We start from the raw sequence: 14,235 nt of genomic DNA, 5'->3' as shown, positions 1-14,235 counted from the left end.
CAGGTAACCCTCCCTCCTGTTGTGCAGCCAAAGAAACCCAAGGCATGGACAAGTAGAAAGCCCAGGAATACAAGGCGATTAGTACAAAGTTAGAATTTGAACTTGGAAAGCAGATGCATGCAGTACCCACACAGGGACTGACCAGACCTGGGACTTGATGGTCCCTGAAAAACAGAGTCTTCTTGGTTTGGTGCAGCCTGTGGCCCCCACAGTCTGTCACATACAATATAATACACTGGCTACCTGTAATGTAGGTAGCCAATGAAATTGAAATGGTGGCCAGCATACTAAAGAGTTGGCTCTTGCAGTGGTAATACTCACATTCCTCTGCTAATAGATGAAGCGCAGGCATTAGTGACAGGGCCAGGAATGATTGTAATTTCAAAGTAACAGAGGGCTTTGTGACAAAACACTGATCTACCCTCACACCCTGAAACAAATCAGTGATTCCACTGGTGACCTTGGATAAATATAAGATATATATTGGAGCCAGGTGTGGTGCTCCACGCCTTTAATCCCAATACTCAGGAGGCAGAGGTAGAAGGATCACCATGAGTTTGAGGTCAGCCTGAGCTAGAGTGAGACCCTACCTTGAAACAAACAAACAAACAAAAAAGATACATACTGGGGTAAGCCTCTTTATCAGGTATCCCTATTTAATTCAGGTTGGTGATAACTATCCATGAGAAAATAGAATGTTAGACCAAAGAACAGGAAACAAATAAGCGATACAGGAATTTTTTTAGTTGATAATTCTTTTTTTTTTTTTTAATGGTTTTTCAAGGTAGGGTCTCGCTTCAGCCCAGGCTGACCTGGAATTCATTATGTAGTCTCAGAGTAGCCTCGAACTCACAGCACACCTGGCCAAATACTTTTATTCTTTAAATTGAAATTTGCTTCCCAAACTTTTGAGTCTGATTTGTGATTTGGCAAGCAGGATATATGAAGGCACACCAGAAGAAGTCTGTGGGGAGTTGCTTCAAGAAAGGGCAGTCAAGGGGCTGGAGAGATGGCTTAGCGGTTAAGGCCTGAAAAGCCAAAGGACCCAGGTTTGATTCCCCAAGACCCACGTAAGCCAGAAGCACAGGGTGGCACATACATCCGGAGTTTGTTTGCAGCAGCTGGAGTCCCAGGCAGCCCATTCTCTCTCTCATAAATAAGAAAATGCTTAAAAAAAGAAAGGGCAGTCAAGTACAAGCTTGCATTTAGGTGAAACATGTCCCACAAGAGGGACCAGAAGGAATTTCTCCTTGGGTTTCCAATTTAGTTGCTTCAAAACTGATTTTGGTGGTGCAATTTAAAGGCCCTAACTTGTTGGTCCTTTTCTGTTGTCTTTGTCTCGCCTTTCCAGAGTATTCAGGAGTTGAAAGTGACAATGAGACTGAGCCTGTGACTGTGGCCTCTGCAGGTTACTGGTCCCCCTTCCCCCACAGTTCACTGTTGTGTTTCATTTGAAGATGAGACATCCATTCATTCCACATGTCGCATGAGACGCACACACTGCATTTTGGCCCTGGACACCTTCCAGCTGCTTCCCTGCACTGTGCTTCCCCATGGTCTCACGGGGCCGCCCTTGCCAACCCTGTGCCATAGGGCGGACGACTCCCCATGCGGTGCGCCCTGGCACTCTCAGTCCTCACCCAGTCCCACCCTGGTCCCTTTGCACAAGGCTCCCCGCTGACTGTGCCCTGGCTGAGTTTGGGAAGGACACCGCACAGTGCTCATGTGACTGAGCCATGGAACAGGAAAGACTCATTCTAGATCTTCTGTCTTGATTGACACCCAATTCTAGTCATTTCTTAGCAATCTCAATCCCTAGTGATGACTTGTCAAGGGCCCTTATCAGAATGAGACTTGCTGCTCGGACTGTCTTCTTCGTGAGCTTTTTAAAAGCAAGGAAGAGTTGTGGCTCTCGTTTGTAGTCTGTCAAGGGCCACCCCTGGGTTTTTGTTTTCCTCATTGTATCTTCTGTTTCATTATGCTCAGCAGTAGGAAGGTGTGATGAAACAGTGGCTCCCTTAAAGGCTTCAGCAAGCTTTGGAGTAGGGGACTTAAGAGCATCCCATTCTTGTGTGGCTTCCTCCCCAAGCCTGTGTGCCCAGAGCCAGGGAGAGCAGCCTGAAAGTGTGCTCCGCCAACTAGATGTTGGTGCTTGAAAAAGCCGGGGCCAGGAGGAAGTGTCCTTGAGTATATTGGCGATGGTCCTGGGTAGACCACTGTCCCCAGGGAGTGGCCAGATGTGTAGTACTCTGCGGAGGCTTCTGGAGTTCCAAACTCTGGGTGAGGGACACTCAGCTCCTCCTCTTCTCCAGGTCATGTGCATGATCATAAGCAACTTAATTTCTTCATTGCACTTCCACGTAGAATGCAAGGCTAACGGGATTTGGTCTGAACTAACCTGCATGTCCATCCATCAAGCTGCCCCTCCCGGTAACACTGCATTGAAATGGCCTGGAGCCTCTTGGCTGCATGGCTGACTTTGCACTTTCTCCCCTGTTCCAAAGGTGGTGACCAGCACATGACACAGTTTTTCCGAGGTAACCTGGCTGGCCTCACCATCCGTTCTGGAAAACTCGCAGATAAGAAAGTGATTGACTGCCTGTACACCTGCAAGGAGGGGCTAGACCTGCAGGTGCCCGAAGACGGTGGCAGAGGCGTGCAGGTAACATTGAGTGTTCACCTGCACTTGCTCCTGGGCATGAAGTCACCATCAGGGAGACTCAGGGCGTGAGGAGGTAATCAGGAATCTTTAGCTGTTCACACCTGAGCTGTTACCATCGTGTAAAATGAAAGCTAGAGTTTCACGTACTGAAATTCTAGGAGATTTTTCTTTTTCAAATCATCTATTCAAAGCAATCCAGGCTAATCACTGTGCTAAAGTTCCCATGATTTCAATTTCTCTGTTACAGCCTTATTTCTCTCTCCCCTTCTCTCTCTCTGGCATCATTTAGATCCAAGCAAGCTCCAGTCAGGCAGTGTTGACCTTGGAGGGAGACGATGTTGGGGAGCTGGATAAGGCCATGCAGCACGTTTCCTACCTGAACTCACGCCAGTTCCCCACACCTGGCATCCGCAGGCTCAAAATCACCAGCACGGTCAAGTATGTCCTGATTTTTACCAAAGCTGTTTCTCGTCAGTGACACTTGAGCAGAATGTGTACGATTAGGCTTTAGGTTTCTTTACTTCTCTGCAAGGAGAGGCTAGCAGTCTTGCAGAGTATGTTTCTGGAGAAACCACTGCTTCTGCCTGCTCTGGGTGCATGAGGAGTCCAAACTGTCTTTTTTTGTACAAGTGAGTTCCTCAGCTCCCCCTACTTCTCGCTGACAGGTGTTTTAATGAGGCCACTTGCATTGAAGTGCCCCCAGTCGAAGGCTACGTGATGGTTTTGCAGCCCGAAGAGCCCAAGATCAGCTTGAGTGGCATCCACCACTTTGCCCGAGCAGCTTCTGAGTTCGAGAGCCCAGAGGGGGTCTTCCTCTTCCCTGAGCTTCGGATCATCAGCACCATCACCAGAGAAGTGGAGCCTGAAAGTGACGGGGCTGAGGACCCCACAGGTAACCGCAGCTGTGCCCTAGCCGGTCTCTCTTGCCTCAGTGGGAAACCCCCTTGCTGTTATTTACATAAGCGACTCTTTTTCTCTGGGGTTTTAGGAAATTTTAATGTCTCAGTGTTGTGCCTGGGTCTGCTTTTCAGAACTGGCCTGTGGCTAGAACCATCTTTTTTTTTTTTTTTTTTTCTTTTCGGTTTTTCGAGGTAGGGAATTCACTATGTAGTCTCAGGGTGGCCTCGAACTCACGGCAATCCTCCTACCTCTGCCTCCCGAGTGCTGGGATTAAAGGTGTGCGCCACCATGCCTGGCTAGAATCATAATCTTTGGAAGCCTGCCTAAGGGCCCTTTGATCTCTTTTTGGCTGACACTGCTAGGTTCTAAGATGTGGCTTTAGGGACAGCCAACAGGACCACGTCTCGGCTACCATTCTCACTGGGGTCTCATTAAACACCCTTAATTGTTCATTTATTTGGTACTGGGACTTGAACGCAGGGGCTGAAGTATGCCAAGCACGTACCCCAGTACCAACCTGCCCTTCCAGCCCCCAAGTTCTTGAAGGTGACTCTCCTGATTTTGAGTCATGATCCTTAGAATCTGGAGTTGTGAGCTTGAGCTTGAGTCAGCCAGCCATTGGGGTTGCCTCTAATTTCTGGTCGGACCCTTTCCGCAGTTCAAGAGTCCTTGGTGTCTGAGGAAATCGTGCATGACCTCGATACCTGTGAGGTCACGGTGGAAGGGGAGGAGCTGAACCCGGAGCAGGAGAGCCTAGAGATGGATATGGCCCACCTGCAGCAGAAGGGCATTGAAGTGAGCCACTCTGACCTGGGCGTGGTCTTCACAGGTGAGAGGCCTGTTGTGGGCCACAGGGCGAGAATGGAAGGTGAAGGCTTCTGGCCATCTGCTCCCTGCAAACTGTATCAGTGTTGCTTCACACTGACCCTTTCCTACACAGGGAGGGGACACAGGCGCTGCCTTGCACGAAGTGGGGGCGAGGCACATCGCAGCACACCCTCTGGGTGCTCTGTGCACGGCCGTCATCTCCACACATGTGGCCCATGGCCTGCGCATTGCAGGTGCCTGCTGGACTTGGGCCACCTGGTCCCTGGCACTCAGCACTTTGCTCTTCAACCCTGTAGGCGTGGACACTATGGCCAACTATGAGGAGGTCCTGCACCTCCTGCGCTACCGGAACTGGCATACCAGGTCCCTGCTTGACCGGAAGTTCAAGCTCGTCTGCTCCGAACTAAATGGCCGCTACCTCAGCAATGAATTTAAGGTGGAGGTGAGTCCGGGGCACCCCCCCCCCCCGGAAGGGCCAGTGGTGGCAGTGCTCAGCTGTCCTCGCTGAGGCACTAAGGTTTGCAGACACTCTGGTGGCAACGACATAGGAGGATCCCAAGGGTGGCCTTGCCCAGCCTGAGGTCTGCTGTAGGGGAGACATGTGCAGGCTGAGCCACTGGGGACCTGGAGGGAGTGGTGAAGCATACAGGCAAGTGGCAGAGAATGCCTGAGAGAAGGGACCGAATTGCTGCTTGAGTTTTCACATGTGAGAGCGACATGAGGGTGACATTCTAAGTTTTTTTATGTGTGTGTGTATGTATGTGCTATGCCAGGATTTCCCACCACTACAAATCAATGCCCATCTGGCTTTATGTGGGTAACTAGGGAATTGAACCTGGTCCGTCAGGCTTTGCAAGCAAGTGCCTTTAACCTCTGAGCCACCTCCCTAGCCCTGAGAGTGACATTTTAGAACAGCCCCAGGGGACCAAGAGTCTTTATAACTATGCTAGGTCACTGGTCTTGTTGAAAGTCAAGGCAGGTCCCCTAGGTAGGTGAGGCTGGCTGTGGTCACTCATTGATCAGGACCTCTGTGGTCTGGAGAAATGGACTCAAAGATGCTCTTAGATTTCACCTGTCTCCACCATGACTTCTGGTAGCAGAAAGCTAAATTTGCAGTGTTGGTGAGTATTTTCCTTGAGCAGAGGGGCTGATTAGAAAGCCAACAGATGGTTGTGACATGTGCTTCTCTCATGTGGGGTGAAGGACGAGAATGTGCCAAGCACTGCCCAAGTGACCTGGGAGAAGGACCTTACAGGGGGTTGTTTTCCACCCTATTGTAGAAGCTTTCTTGTTTTTTAAGTATTTTGTTATTATTATTTATGAGAGAGAGAGAGATTGAGAGAATGGGCATGCCAGGGCATCTAGCCAGTGCAAATGAATTCCAGAAGCATGTGCCATGTGCATCTGGCTTATATAAGTTCTGGGGGGTCGAACATGGGTCCTTAGGCTTCACAGGCAAGTAACCTTAACTGTCGAGCCATCTCCCCAGCCCTAACTTTTTTTTTTTATTGACAACTTCCATAATTATAGACAATAAGCAATTATTTATTATATTTATATTTCAAATTATTGTTTGTTATACTATTAATTATGATGATGATAATTCCCCTTCACAAATCCACTGTCCATCATATCCCCTCCCCCTCTCAATTAGTCTTTTATTTTGATGTCGTCATCTTTTCCTCCTATCATGAGGGTTCGGGAAGGTAGTACCAGGCATTGCGAGGTCATGGATATCCAGGCCATTTTGTGTCTGGAAGAGTGCATTGTAAGCAGTCCTACCCTTCCTTTGGCTCTTACATTCTTTCTGCCACCTCTTCCGCAATGGACCCTGAACCTTCAAAGGTGTGATGGAGAGGTTTCAGTGCTGAACACTCCTCTGCCACTTTTTCTCAGCACTATGATGTCTTCTGAGTCATCCCAGAGGTCACTACCATCTGAAAAGGAAAGCTTCTCAAACCCCAAAGTGAGAGAATAGCATTAATATGTGAGTATGAACATTAAGGGAAGTACTTACTGGGCAGTTTGATGAACATAATATATGCATTTAGCCAGACACCAGCAGACATTACACTCCTAGGGCTCATGACCTCCCCTGTCATAGGTTTCCAGTATCAGGCATGTATTTCCTCCTGTGGATCAGGTGTCCAGTCCAATTAAGAGTGTGGTTCCCCCATAACAGACGTGCCACTATTGTACCTATTGGCTCATTTGGCCTGGCTGGCCAAACATATGGCTTGCAGTATCACTGTTATTTATTTCCACTGATGACCTCTCTCCCATAGAGCTGCATGTAGCATAGCTTTTTCCAGCTTTCTGTCAGCTGGTCCACAGGGAGGAGGTTTTCAGCTCAGCTCCAGCTTGATTTCTCAGTGACCTTCCAGCCTAGGCATGTGGAGTCTTCAGCAGTATAGAAGCATTCTCTTATAAAATGTACCATAAATAGGGCTGGAGAGAGAGTTTAGCAGTTAAGGTGCTTGAGTATAAAGCCAAAGGACCCAGGTTTGATTCTCCAGGACCCACATAAGACAGATATACAAGATGGGATGGCACATGCGTCAAGTTCATTTGTGGCAGCTGAAGGCCCTGGCGAGGCCATTCTGTATCTGAAATAGTAAAAGTAAATAAATAATAATTTTTTATAGTACCATAAATAAATCATTAGAGGGCTGGAGAGATGGCTTTGTGGTTAAGCGCTTGCCTGTGAAGCCTAAGGACCCTGGTTCGAGGCTCGATTCCCCAGGACCCATGTTAGCCAGATGCACGAGGGGGCACACGCATCTGGAGTTCATTTGCAATGGAAGCCCTGGCACGCCCATTCTCTCTCTCTCTCTCTCTCTCTCTCTCTCTCTCTCTCTCTCTCTCTCAAATGTAAATTAAAATAAACAAACAATTTTTAAAAAATAAATCATTAGAAAGTGGCTAGAGGCCCTGGTATGCCCATTCTCTCATGCCCCATCTCTAATAAATAAAAATAAATCAAAAAAAAATTTTTTAAAGTACTGTTTTGGGCTGGATAGATAGCTTAGTGGTTAAGGTGCTTACCTGCAAAGCCAAAGGACGCAGGTTTGATTCTCCAGAACCCATGTAAGCCAGCTACACAAGATGGCACACGCATCTGGAGTATGTTTGCAGTGGCTGGAAGCCCTGGCATGCTCAGTCTCTCTTAACTGTCTCTTTTTCTCTATATATCTCTCTCAAATAAATAAATATTTTAAAAAACTTATTAAAAAAGAAATATGCTGTTTTGGGTTGGAGAGATGATTTAGCAGTGAAGCACTTGTCTGTGAAGCCAGGTTTGATTCCCCAGGACCTACATAAGCCAGATGCACATGATGACACATGCATCTGGAGTTCATTTACAGTGGCTAGAGGCCGTGGCACACCCATTCTTTCCCTCTCTGTCTAATAAAAATAAAACATTAAAGAAAAGCGATGTTTCTTGGATCTATGACAATACTACCATTGTCACAACCACTGCTAAGTGATTACTCTTCATTTTCTTTTTTTTTTTTCTGGTCACAAACAGTCCTGTTTGCTTCCAGTATGGAGCAGGAACGCACTGGCACAGTGCCAGCAGCTGATTCCATGTTCGTTTCTAGGTACTCTCAGGATGCCAGTCTCAGTGATCCCCCCTTTCATTCTCTTTCTGCTGCAGGTGAATGTGATCCACACAGCCAACCCTGTGGAACATGCCAATCACATGGCTGCCCAGCCACAGTTTGTCCACCCTGAGCATCGGTCCTTTGTTGACCTGTCTGGTCACAATCTGGCCAATCCGCACCCATTTGCAGGTAGGACAGTGGGGACAGGGTGCCCATGGACCAAGATGCTGTGGTACAAAGCAGGGTCCAAGGGAGTGGGCTCCCACCTCGCCAGGGGCACAACCCTCTGTTCACAACTGCTCTGTCCCTTACTGTCACAGACAAGAAAATTAAAGCTCATGCCAAACATGGTGGCACATGCCTTTAATCCCAGCACACTGGGGGCTGAGTAAGGAGGATCATCCTGAGGTCAAGGCCAGCCTGGAGTTACAAAGTGAGTTCCAGGTCAGCCTTGGCTAGAGTAAGACCCTGCCTTGAAAAACAACAACAAAAACAAACAACTAAAACAGCTACAAAGCAGAATTTGAACAAGGTGTCAGACCTGTTTAGGGCTTTTTCTACTGTTTCTGCCTATTCTTTGGGGGCCAAGTGAAGGCGTTGACCCGCCTGTTTTGACACAGTGTAGCTGAGGAGGCCAAGGGCAGGATGGCCATCTGAGTAAGCAATGTCACTAAAGCTGTCTTTTAAATCGCATGGCAGTTGTCCCCAGTACTGCGACCGTTGTGATTGTGGTGTGTGTCAGCTTCCTGGTTTTCATGATCATCCTGGGAGTGTTTCGGATCCGGGCTGCCCATCAGCGAACGATGCGGGACCAGGACACTGGGAAGGAGAATGAGATGGACTGGGACGACTCTGCTTTGACCATCACCGTAAATCCCATGGAGGTAGATACAGAGGGTCCTCCAGACCAGAGTACCCCAGGCTGGGCCGAGGCACAGCTCAACACAGAGACCAATGTAGTCATGGCCCCTGTGTCCCATGCACAAAAGGTCTGTGAGGTTTAGGGGGTCATTTTTACCTAGGTGAACTAAGGCTCAAAGAAGCCTTGCTGAAGGCTAGTAAATGTGGAGATGAGTTCATGCTGGGCTTGATGCTCTCTGCTTCTGTATCCCTGAGACATTTCTCCAATGGAGAAACTGAGGCACCTCTTTGCAGCATGCAGGGCCTCCATGGGTGGTGACCAGGGGTCATTTTCCCTGTGGCCTTTGAGCACACAAGTGTCCTTGTTCCTCAGGGGAGTGTCTTGGTAGAGAGGTTTTTCCCTTCTTGTATTGCTCCCAGAAGGTGGACATCAGGCAAGGGGGCCATGATCCGGACTCATGCCATCATCTCTTTGACAGACATACGAGGACCAGCACAGCAGTGAAGAGGAAGAGGAGGAGGAGGAGGAAGAAGAGAGTGAGGATGGGGAGGAGGAGGAGGACATAACCAGTGCCGAGTCGGAGAGCAGTGAGGAGGAGGAAGGGGGCCCGGGAGATGGCCAGAATGCCACTCGGCAGCAGCAGCTGGAGTGGGATGACTCCACGCTCAGCTACTGACGGCACGCGCTGCCACCTGCGCTCCCGCCCGGGAAGACTGCCGCCCCTCTCCAGCCCCACGGGTCCACGATGTACAAAATCATTTTGGCCAGCAGGTCTGCAGACCCCTCCCTCATCGCTGATCGTCCGCCTCTGCTTGGTGTGTAGCTCTTGTCCTCTGCCTCCGCCCTCCTTGTGCCCACCCCTCCAGCTATGCCCTGGCCCTCCCTCCCTGGCTGCATTCATGTAGCACAGGGGCCCCAGCGGCACCCTGGACCCTATGTGCCTGGAGTCCCCTGCCATTTGGTGAGTGGACACCAGCCCCTCAAACCTCCAGAAAAGCTGCGGTGACTGGACTTGTTACAAGAAGTAAAAATTAACTTCCATCCCATAATCACCTTTCTTTCTTTTTCTTTTTTTTTTTAAAAAAAAAGGTTTTATTTTTTTCCAAAGTAGTGCATGTATAAATGGCAGAATGGGGGTTAATATGTAGATGATCAACTGACTTTTTAATATTTTGTAAATAAATTGGGATTTTTTTCGTGTCCTTTGTGCTAGTGTAGACAGGACAGGAATGTAAAGTGAACTTCAGAAAGCAGGCGCAGAAGGTACCCCGGGCTCCTGTCCCCGCTCCTCCTCCCTCCCCTCCCCTGTATCTTCCTCTCAGCTCCTTCCTGTCAAGAAACCAGGTTGGAGAGGTCCAAGTCACTGCGGCCTTTGTTGAGGTCTCTAAGCACAGCCAGTGGATCAGGGGCCACAGGCCTTGAGCGCTGCTCCAGCAAGGCCAGGAGCCCCCTTTGGGAGGCCGGAAACAAAAAGTCTTCTTTGGAATGCTGCCCGTTTGTGATTTGGGTGTTGGGGTATCAGTTGCCAGGACCCCCGGCCTCTTAACACGCTTCTCCTGTGAAGAGAGGCTCCCTGAGCAGCAGCCTGGACTCACCGTGTGCAACCTTGTAGATGATGCTCAATAAACGCACACTTCCCCGCCAGTGAAAAGTATGTGTAGGTCATGGGAAGCGGCAGCTGCTGGGCCACTTGGTCTGGAGAGAGCAACAGCCTGAAGGGTCTGCACCTAGAGCATCCAAAGAGACCCCAAAGCCTGAAGACAAAGTGCTGGATGGAGGGCCAAACTCTCTCTTCTCCCCAGAGTGACGCACCTCGATAGCAGGATGCGGTGCGAGGAGGTTAAGAACTACACCCGGTAGCCAGGACTCCTGCGGCTTGGCTTGGTGGTGGGGCCAGAGGAGGGAACGTAATCACAGTTAAACCCACTCGGCACTCAGCTTTTCATTTACATATCAAATTTTAGGCTTCTCCACCTGGAGAGAACCTGTGACCCTCACTGCTTGTTTTGAGGACCCTGACAGCTGTGCTGTGTTACATGTGGCTGCCCTCCATGTCCTGTCCCTGTAGCAGCTCTCTTTAGACAATGGAAAGATGCTAACGCAGAGAGGGACATCCTTGTGTGCCGGTATCCTTTCGGTGTCCCCTTTCAGATGTGTATATTGATGCTAGGTTGGAAAGTGTATGCACTACAATAAAGTTCTGGTCTAACTCTAGCCACAATGCTTGGCGTCTGTTTTCTGTCTAGAATTTTCTTTTCTTTTTTTTTTTTAACTTTTATTTTTTGGTTTTTCAAGGTAGGGTCTTGTTCTAGCTCAGGCTGACCTGGAATTCACTATGGAGTCTCAGCATGGCCTTGAACTCAAGTTGATTCTCCTACCTCTGCCTCCCAAGTGCTGGGATTAAAGGTGTGCGCCACCACACCTGGCTTTGTTTTCGTGGTAGGGTCTCACTCTGGTCCAGGCTGACCTAGAATTAACTAGTCTTAGGGTGGCCTCGAACTCACAGTGATCCTCCTACCTCTGGCTCCCGAGTGCTGGGATTAAAGGCGTGCACCACCACACCCGGATATTCATTTATTTTTGAGATAGGCTGTCACTGTGTAGCTCCCTGTAGACCAAGATAGCCTCACATTTACAACAATCCTCCTGCTGCTGCCTTCCCAGTGCTGGGATTACATATATGCGCTACCATACCAAACTTGTTTTTGTCTCTATCCCTCCATCCTTCCTTTCTCTCTCCCTCCTACCTCCTCTTTCTATGGTACTGAGGGACTCACATAGGCAACTGTTCTACCACTGAGATATATATCCCAGTCCTGATTGTTTCTTTGTTAGGCCAAGAACACAAGGACAACGAAACAAACATAAGAACATAAAAAGGCTTTTATTTCTTTTCACCTGTCTTTACCTGCCATATCAAGGTTGTACAGACTGGTCTCAGGACACATCAGTGATAGGGAACTCGCCTTCCCCGTACAGAAACATGAAATGACTTAAAAAAATAGAAAATATTCTGCTTACCAGGCACACAGACTCTACACCCGATCCAGAAGGGCTGAGGGTGTACAAAATCTGCAGCCACACCAGGGAGCACCCAGACTTGTTTCAATAAATAACATGACACACGTACACACATACACACGCTTTTCCTATTCCGAAGCAGGTGGGGCAGGCTAAGGGTTTCAGCACTTACTACTGCAGACAAGGCTGGTGGCACCAATGGCTGCCAGGCCCCTAGATCATCAACACAGGGAGCTGGCATCTGGGCTCCTTGGGCCATGCCCTGGGCTGCTGGGGAAGCAGCGTCAGTGGCTCTGTTGAGTCCTAGAAGGTTACTGAGAGATCTGAGTCCTGAGGCGGCTGTTGATACATCTGGCTTGCCACGGGCTTATTTGTATTTGTGCTGCTGGGGGTGGTATGCCAGACCCAGCATGCACTAAGCATGGGCTGTGGCACTGAGCAGTGGTCCCCGGCGCACCGTGGGACTCTAGGAGCCTGGGTGCCTAGCTTTATTGTCAGAGTAGGCTTTGAAAAGCTGGGAGAAGCCCAGAACCTGCACATCTACAGATGCTCTATCTGATCCAGCCCTTGGTGAGGCTAAGATTGCTTCAAACTAAGCACTGACAAGAAGGTTCCACTCTGCCCTCACCCTCTTACAACTTCATGACCTACCCACCTTCAACCAGCTTTCGAGGGGACAGACCGGGCCCTGCCTCTTCATTAAAAGCTAACTAGGTGTTTACACGTCATTGGATTCCACTCAGACTTCCCTTCACCTTGACTTGTGGCCATGCCAAGTTGAATCAGGTGCTGATCTTTGCACGTTTCGAGGACTCGCCACACACACGTGCTACGCTTGCAGAGATCAGAGTCCTTCTCCCAGCCTTAGAGGTTCAGTCAGTGGTTTGACTTAATCATTTCTTACCCGCAAGTAAAAGAGGTGAGGGTATCTCCATACCCGAGAGTCACTTCAGCAGTGCCGAGCAAGTGTCCCTGAGTCTAGAGTGTGCCCTGGCTTCCTCGGGAGCTGCCTGGAACTTGGTTGGTGGAGGACGCAGGGTGGGCCACCCAAAGGTGGCGGAAGTGAGTTTAGGAGTGAGGTGCTTGCTGTGCCTGAACAGGAGACACCAGGTGATGGCCAGGCTCAATTCAGGCCATCTGGTGACAGCCTCGGAAGAAAGCTCCCTGCAAAGGGCCGTCTTTGTTGGTCCAGGACCCTCCAGCTGGAAGACTTGAGCGACCATCCTCGAGGTACCGCTCCCGGTGCTCTGCTGGGGGACACGAGGACAGCACCTCTCCTCTGCACAAAGATGCATTTCCATTTATGGCTATTTCGTTCCTTAAAACATTTCAAGTCATAAATAACCAGTGTAAACAAAAGGCAACCGTGTGGTTCTTTCCCGTGAGGTGTGTAGTTCAGGCTTTTAGGCCCCTTTGAGGATGACTGAGGATGCCTGGTCTCCAGGACCGACAGTTTACTTCTCTTGGGTTGAGAGCCAGGTGGGGACAGTGTGTGGCAACCAGGAAGGGGCCATTATTGCCTGTTATCTTTGGACACGTTGTGCGCCAGCCAGTTCACTTTGGTCTTCCAGCTCTCCCTCAGGGCTTCATTAAACTTCACCCGGAAGTGCTTGAGCGCCTCCTCCTCTGTCTTCCCCAGTGCCAGAGAGTCCTGAGACAGAAATACCACAGCACAGGTGACATTTAGGGACACTGTCAATGCTGTGTTACCTACCCCTGTTTTGCTCCATCAGGGAATTTGAAATTCCCTTCCAAGAGAGTTGCCTGACAGTGACCTTGGGATGACTCAGAAGGCATCATGGTGCTGAGAAGAAGTGACAGAGGAGTGCTCAGCACTGCAAGATCGCTATCAACCTTCCAAGGCTCAGAGTCCATTATGGAAGAGGTGGTGGAAAGAATGTAAGAGCCAAAGGAAGGGCAGGACTCCTTACAACGTGCTCCCTCCAGACACAAAATGGCCTGGATATCCATGAATGACCTCACAGTGTCTGACACTACCTACACAAGACCATCATAATAGGAGGAAAAGATCATGACATCAAAATAAAAGAGAGACTGAAAGGAGGAGGGGATATGATGGAGAATGGAGTTTCAAAGGGAAAAGTGGGGGGAGGGAGGGCATTACCATGGGATATTGTTTATAATCATGGAAGTTGTTAATTAAAAAAAATTGCCTTGGGCTGGAGAGATGGCTTAGCGGTTAAGGGCTTGCCTGTGAAGCCTAAGGACCCCGGTTCGAGGCTCGGTTCCCCAGGTCCCACGTTAGCCAGATGCACAAGGGGCGCACGCGTCTGGAGTTCGTTTGCAGAGGCTGGAAGCCCTGGCGCGCCCATTCTCTCTCCTTCTATCTGTCTTTC

General features: G+C 49.4%; 2 protein-coding genes across 9 annotated transcripts in view; one reads left to right on the top strand and one right to left on the bottom strand.

Annotated features, from left to right (window-relative positions):
• The window catches only part of Clstn1 (calsyntenin 1), a 78,819-nt gene extending 67,748 nt beyond the window's left edge, over positions 1-11,071 (top strand). For 4 of the 6 annotated variants that reach the window (XM_045149487.1, XM_045149483.1, XM_045149482.1 and 1 more), the window contains 9 exons: positions 1,352-1,408; positions 2,505-2,662; positions 2,952-3,100; positions 3,328-3,554; positions 4,221-4,391; positions 4,687-4,832; positions 8,049-8,184; positions 8,695-8,879; positions 9,336-11,071. In XM_045149487.1, the coding sequence (XP_045005422.1) occupies positions 1,352-1,408; positions 2,505-2,662; positions 2,952-3,100; positions 3,328-3,554; positions 4,221-4,391; positions 4,687-4,832; positions 8,049-8,184; positions 8,695-8,879; positions 9,336-9,533 (1,427 nt within the window). In that variant the 3' untranslated portion in view covers positions 9,534-11,071. The remainder of the gene's footprint in view (positions 1-1,351; positions 1,409-2,504; positions 2,663-2,951; positions 3,101-3,327; positions 3,555-4,220; positions 4,392-4,686; positions 4,833-8,048; positions 8,185-8,694; positions 8,880-9,335) is intronic. The other 2 variants (XM_045149485.1, XM_045149484.1) reach the window with 1 other exon arrangement.
• Positions 11,072-11,737: 666 nt separating this feature from the next.
• The window catches only part of Pik3cd (phosphatidylinositol-4,5-bisphosphate 3-kinase catalytic subunit delta), a 63,070-nt gene continuing 60,572 nt past the window's right edge, over positions 11,738-14,235 (bottom strand). For all 3 annotated transcript variants that reach the window (XM_045150838.1, XM_004657665.3, XM_045150837.1), the window contains exon 24: positions 11,738-13,529. In XM_045150838.1, coding sequence (XP_045006773.1) covers positions 13,392-13,529 — 138 coding nt within the window. In that variant the 3' untranslated portion in view covers positions 11,738-13,391. The remainder of the gene's footprint in view (positions 13,530-14,235) is intronic.

This window comes from Jaculus jaculus, chromosome 5, assembly GCF_020740685.1.
Source record: "Jaculus jaculus isolate mJacJac1 chromosome 5, mJacJac1.mat.Y.cur, whole genome shotgun sequence".
Lineage (NCBI taxonomy): Eukaryota > Metazoa > Chordata > Mammalia > Rodentia > Dipodidae > Jaculus > Jaculus jaculus.
Note: the sequence above shows the minus strand (reverse complement) of the source record. Positions and strands in the feature narration are given on the sequence as shown.